The sequence below is a fragment of the Oxyura jamaicensis genome, unplaced genomic scaffold (genome assembly GCF_011077185.1).
Source record: "Oxyura jamaicensis isolate SHBP4307 breed ruddy duck unplaced genomic scaffold, BPBGC_Ojam_1.0 oxyUn_random_OJ79445, whole genome shotgun sequence".
Lineage (NCBI taxonomy): Eukaryota > Metazoa > Chordata > Aves > Anseriformes > Anatidae > Oxyura > Oxyura jamaicensis.
In genome coordinates this window covers 1-6,054 of record NW_023311581.1, presented here as the reverse complement: position 1 = coordinate 6,054, position 6,054 = coordinate 1, and the positions used below count along the sequence as shown (strand labels likewise).

The window sequence follows — 6,054 nt, the reverse complement described above, 5'->3', positions numbered from 1 at the left end:
CACCATGGACTGACTGGAGGTTCCTGGTGCCCTCTGGCTGGCCACGCTGGAGGTGCTGCTCTCAGGGCTGGCTGCAGCACGGCTGCTCCTGTGGCGTATTCTAGGACAGTTGAAGGTGTCTCGGGCCCAATGTACATGTAGGCGAGTTGTCCTTTGCTCTGTCCCCTGCTGCCTGCTGGGGCTGCTGCTCTCAGGCACCAGAGAACTGCGGGACGGCCCCGGTGCTGCCTGGCTGCTGGTGCTGCTGAGGCTGCTGCATTCGGGTGTTGGGGAGCCACGGGAGGGCCCCAGAGCCTCTGGCCTGGAGGTGCTGGGGCCGGCGAGCCCCACGTCGGCACTGGAGGCTGTGAGGGGAGGCAGGAAGGTGAGTGGGATGGACTTCCAGACCCACGGCAGTAGAGGCTCTGATCCCTCCTGGGTCTGAGAGTCTAGCAAGGCTGCCCTGAGCCCCTGCAGCCAGGCCTTGCCTGGCCACGGCCCAGCAGCATGCGGCCTTTGCCTCTTACCGGTGCCCGCGCCAGCGCAGCTGTCGCACTCCCACGTGTCTGCGCTGTTGGCCAAGCTGGAGCAGCGCCGGTGGGTGCCTTCGGCAGCACAGGAGCGGCACAGGAGCAGCTGCCAGGGCCTGGGGAAGCAAAGGGGTTGTGGTTGTGGGTGTGAGGACAGTGTCTGAGCCAGGGAGTGGCTGGCACATCCCTTGTGCTCTGTCCTGGCTCCCCCAGCACGTGCTGAGGCTGAGGACCCGTGCAGAGCCCCAGATGGCTGGGGAGGCAACTTACCCCTGTCCCCGTGCCTGCTCCCTGCCATGTGGGCAAAGGCATTCGCTGACATCGCAGCGCTGGTGCCTCTCTTGCAGTGATGCAAAGGCGTTCTCGTTCTCCCAGGCTGGTCCTCTGCAAGAGAAGGGAGGGAAATTGTCCAGTCCCTGGCCGTGCACGGCGCTTGTGCCCTCGTGTCTCAAGAGCAGGGCAGAGGGACACCAACCTGGATGGGATTTGGATCCCCATGATGGACATTTCAGAACAGAACTGCACCTTGTTCCTGCAGATGGGGCACTGGAAGCAGAGAATGCCTGCGCACATGGCTTGTCCCTGCAGCACAAACACATGCGGTGGGAGCTGAGCGGGCCCTGGTGCAGCTGAGCACCTGCTGTGCCCGCAGGGCGAGGGGAGGGCTCCTACCTGGATGCAGCCCCGGTGGAACCAGGCGTGCCTGCAGGCTGGGCACAGCATGGTGTGGTAGGACGTGCTGTCCCCCACAGGGTCCATGCAGATGACACAGGTGGTGTCCTGCTCTGGAGCTGCCTGCACTGCCTGCCGAGGGCGGTGCTCCCAGCAGAAGGACCTGGGGGAGAGAGGGAAGGGAAGGGCAAGGTGAGAAGTGCTGGGCCTGCCGTGGTGCTGGCGAGGAGGGCAGAGGAAGGTGAAGGAGCCCCAGGCCCATCCAGGCTCTGGCGCTGCCTCTGGCTCTGCCAGGCTGCTGGGAAGCATCACCGTGGGGTCCCCTCCTGCTTGGCTGGTGCTGGCAGCCCTTACCTGTACATCCCAAAGAACTGGGTGACACATTCTCCCTCCGAGGCGCAGGGGAGATGGAAGCTGCGTTCACAGCCCGTCTCCACGCAGGTGATGGTGGCCCCTCGCTCGCCACAAACAAAGCATTGCTGAAAAGAACACAGCAGCCCCATTAGCACCAGGCTCGATGCCGCCACCACTGGCCCCACACCGCCGGGCAGGGCAGGGCACAGGGCGCGGGCACTGCTGGGTCACACTCTGCAGACCCGCCTGGCGGACAAGGCTCATCTGCCAGAGCAGCGGTTTGTCCCGGAGCAGGTTGGAAAGGCTGGGATTGCTTCCTTGGGGTCCAGGCTAAGCTCGCGGGAGCGTCTCCTGGCATAAACCTCCCTGTTCCCATCAGGCCCTCACCTTCTGGGACGCCTGCTTGATTGTGCGCTGTATATCCATTGGTAAAAATCCCCAAATTCCCTGCGCTATGTTTCCACACTGATACAGGCCATTCGCAAGAAACTAAAGAAGAGAAAAGAGCATGAATGATCTCATTAGGAGCCATAGAGGGAGGGGTGCTGGTGGGATGCTGACAGGAGCCCTGGGGAACTCACCAGACAAAAAGTGTGGGCACAGATCCCATTCCTTAGGTGCCTGTGGCCGCAGATGTTCAGGCCAGCATCTACCCGGCCACACAGCATGCATGCTGGAGGGCAGAGAGCAAATGGCACAGCCAGTGAGCACCTTTGTGGGGCCAGGTGTCCCTGAGGGACTGTCCCCAAGGGCCTGTTCTGGCCCTGCCGTGCTGGCTGACGGGCAGGGCCAGAGGCTGTGGAGGGGAAGGGGTCCCAGCAGGCACAAGGGGCCCAGCAGGCACCCACAGTCCGACCTGGGCCCCCCTGCCAAGGAGCAGAGGGGCCCTGCCCCGGGGTGGTTGGAGAGCCCCTGCCTGCCCCTGCCTCCCCTCTCAGCCACAGGCAACCCCCCCAGCACCTGCCCGCCCTCCTGTAGGATGGGATACTTTTCTCTCACCTTGCTCCCTCGAGTCGGGAGCCTTCCGCTTCATTGCAGACATGGTGCACTTCGACAGCGAGCACTTGGAGAGTCACTGCCCCAGCAGTGCCGGGGTTTCTCTTCCACACGCTCCTCTGCCGACCCTGAGGGAGACAGAAGCAGGATGAGGGTGAGTCTGTGGCACGGGCCCCGAGGTGTGGGACCCCTCCTCCCTCGGCAGCCCCAGGCAGCCCCCTCCTCCCTGCCCTCTCCCCAACTCACCAAATCGCACTGAGGCACGGCCCGAGCCCAGCAGCCTTTTATCTGCTCCTCGCCCCGCGGGTCACAGTGGCCATTGTGACATCGCCACCGCGCGCCCCCAGTTACTGGGGGTTACCGTCCCGCCACCGGCACGCCCAAAGCTACCTGGCACCCACTGTGACAGAGCCCCCACCTCACGGGGGTGGCTGGAGGTGTCCCGCTGGGGCCTGGGCCCTCGGCACCCAAGCAAGAGGGTGGCCGCTCTTGCAGCCAGCGCAGGCTCAAATGCCGGGTCCCGCGGCACGCAGCGGAGAGGAAGGATTGCTTCCCTCGGCCTGCTGGCAATGCTCCCCGTGCCACAGGCAGGAGCGGAGATGTCCCTCGGACAGGGCTGCAGCCCTGGAGTGGCGGCACCTGCACCGCACCTTTGGGCCAGCATTGCCACCCTCCGGGACAGCCACAGGACACCTGGCATTTGACTCGCAGCTTGCTCCCTCCTCATGTCCGTCTCCTACACAGTTTCTCGAGAGCAGGGTGAGACCAGAGCTCGTTTTCTCCCCCAGACATCAGCAAGGGATGTTACAAAGCCAGTGGTCTTAACAGTCTTTACTGCAGTTGACAGTCTGGTCTGAGCCCCGACTCCCTTCGCCAGCTCTCACCATCAGGGTTCAAAGCCTGCTAATTAGAACCACAGAATCGTAGAATCATTAAGGTTGGAAAAGCCCTTCAAGATCATCTGGTCCAACTATCCCCCTACTACCAATGTCACCCACTAAACCATGTCCCTAAGCACCACGTCCAACCTTTCCTTGAACACCCCCAGGTGACTCCACTACTTCCCTGGGCAAGCCGTCCCAGTTCCTGACTATTCTTTCTGAGAAGAAATTGTAGTGGGTTTACTTGGCAGGTTTTGGTAGCAGGGGCCCATAGGGGTGGCTTCTGTGAGAAGAATCCAGAAGCTGCCCCATTTTAGATAAGGGCCCCGCTGCTGTCCAGAGCCAAGCCAATAAGCGATGTTGTTTGCGTCTCTGTGAGAGCATATTTAAGAAAGGGAAAAAACTGCTGGGGAACAGCAGCTGGGAGAGAGAGAGGAGTGAGAAACAGCCTTGCAGACACCAAGGTCAGTGAAGGAGTGGGAGGAGGTGCTCCAGGCACCACAGCAGAAGGTCCCCTGTGGCCTGTGGTGAGGACCGTGGTGAAGCAGGCTGTCCCCCTGCAGGCCATGGAGTACCACAGTGGAGCAGGGTTCCACGTTGCAGCCTGTGGAAGAGACCACAGTGGAGCAGGTGGACCTGCACTGAAGCAGGCTGCAGCCTGTAGAGGACCCCTGCCTGAGCAGATTCCGGGCCAGACCTGTAGCCTGTGGAAAGGAGCCCACGCAGGAGCGGGTGACCTGGCAGGAGCTGCTGCCCGTGGGGGACCCAGGTTGGAGCAGTGTGCTCCTGATGGATGGACCCGGTGGGACGGACCCATATCTGGAGCAGTTCTTGAAGAGCTGCTGCCTGTGGGAAGCCCGCGCAGAATCACTTTGGGAACGACTGCATGCTGTGGGAGGGACCCCACACTGGAGCAGGGGAAGAGAGTGACAGAGAAGGAATGGCAGAGACGAAGCGCTATAGACTGACCACAACCCCCATTCCCCCATTCCCCTGCATCACTTGGTGAAGGAGCTGGAGGAGGGTGGAGGGGGGGGGGAGGTGTTTTGGGTTTCTTCCCTTTGTTTCTCACTTCTCTAGCTTGTTAGTAATAGGCAATAAATCTTACTGTCTCCCTGCTCTGAGTCTGTTTTGCCTGTCACAATAATTGTTGAGTGATCTCCCCGTTCTTATCTCAACCCTTGAGCCCTTTGTATCGTATTTTCTCCCCCTTTCCCATTCAGAAGGGGAGTGAGAGAGAGGCTGCGGTGGAATTTGGCTGCCCACCCGAAAAAACCACCACTAATTTCCAAACTAAACCTCTGGCAAAACTTGAGGCCATACGTTCTAGTCCTATCACTAGTCATCTGCGAGAAGAGGCCTACCCCTAGCTCCCCACAACTTCCTTTAAGGTAGATGTGGAGAGCAATACAGTCTGCCCTGTGTGTTCTCCGTGGTAAGACCCCACTTCTGGATCCACAACTGACAAAAGAGCAAACATTAGCTGGGGTGGTTAGGGTAAGCCCCCACGCCACCACAGTAACACAGCCCTTCCATTTACCCAACTCCCCTCTAACCCCTCATATTTATAGTACTTAAAATGGGAAGGGAGGGAGCTTTCCTCACACATAAGGCTTTGTACCCTAAAAGGCGGCTCTGCACCTTACAGTGAAACTGGGGGCCCTAAAAATACGGCATTGTGCCCTGGAAATGACAGCCTGGGCCATAAAAGTGAGGCTGTAATCAGTAAGAAGCCAGCCTTGCCTCCAGAGAGCAGTCTCAGGGCCCCGAACAAAAGGGCTTGGTCCCTAAACAGGAGGGTTTAGGCCATCAGAAGAAGACTTGGGAGGCCAGGTGGAGGTTGTAGAGCCTGAAAAGAAGGCTTTGGAGCCTACAAATGAAACACTGGCCCTTCTAATGAGGCTTTTATTTAAAATGGGGAGGGACTGGGAGGGTTGTGGGCGGTTGGTTTTCAAGGTGAGGCTGAGTCTTTGGGCCTGGTCCATGGGCCTTTGGAGTCTCTGGCTTGCTGCCTGGGCCCTAAAATGATACTTTGGTCCCTCCAAATGGGTGTTTGGACCCTAAAAGGAGGCTTTGGGCCCTAAAATTGAGGCCTTGCCTCATAGCATGAAGATTTGGGACTTCAGAAAGCAGGGGCTTTCCTCTCCAATAAGGCTTCACAACCTGAAAAGGTGGCTCTGCACCATGCAGTGAAACTGGGGGCCCTAAAAATACGGCATTGTGCCCTGAAGATGACAGCCTGGGCCATAGAAGTGAGGGTGTGAGCAATAAGAAGCCAGCTTTGGCTCCGTCGAGCAGACTCAGGGTCCTGAACAAAAGGGCTTGGTCCCTAAACAAGAGCCCCTGGGCCTACAAACGGAGGGTTTAGGCCATCAGAAGAAGACTTGGGATGCCAAGAGGAGGTTGTAGAGCCTGAAAAGAAGGCTTTGGAGCCTACAAAGGAAACACTGGCCCTCCTAATGAGGCCTTGTACATTGAAAATGGGGAGGGACTGGGAGGGTTGTGGGGGGTGGTCCTGAGGGTGAGGCTGAGTCTTTGGGCCTGGTCCATGGGCCTTTGGAGTCTCTGGCTTGCTGCCTGGGCCCTAAAATGATGCTTTGGTCCCTCCAAATGGGTGTTTGGACCCTAAAAGGAGGCTTTGG

The 6,054-nt window shown here is 59.3% G+C and overlaps 1 protein-coding gene across 1 annotated transcript; it reads right to left on the bottom strand.

Annotated features, from left to right (window-relative positions):
* Positions 1 to 506: 506 nt before the first annotated feature.
* Positions 507 to 2,577, bottom strand: LOC118160075 (PHD finger protein 7-like; the record flags this gene model as incomplete). The annotated part of the gene is made up of 8 exons (XM_035314623.1): positions 2,535 to 2,577; positions 2,117 to 2,208; positions 1,923 to 2,024; positions 1,536 to 1,660; positions 1,182 to 1,344; positions 985 to 1,091; positions 780 to 893; positions 507 to 625 (listed from the first exon to the last, which is right to left on the bottom strand). Coding segments are annotated over exons 1-8 (865 nt in total), but the record flags the coding sequence as incomplete, so codon positions are not given.
* Between the last annotated feature and the right edge of the window lie 3,477 nt (positions 2,578 to 6,054).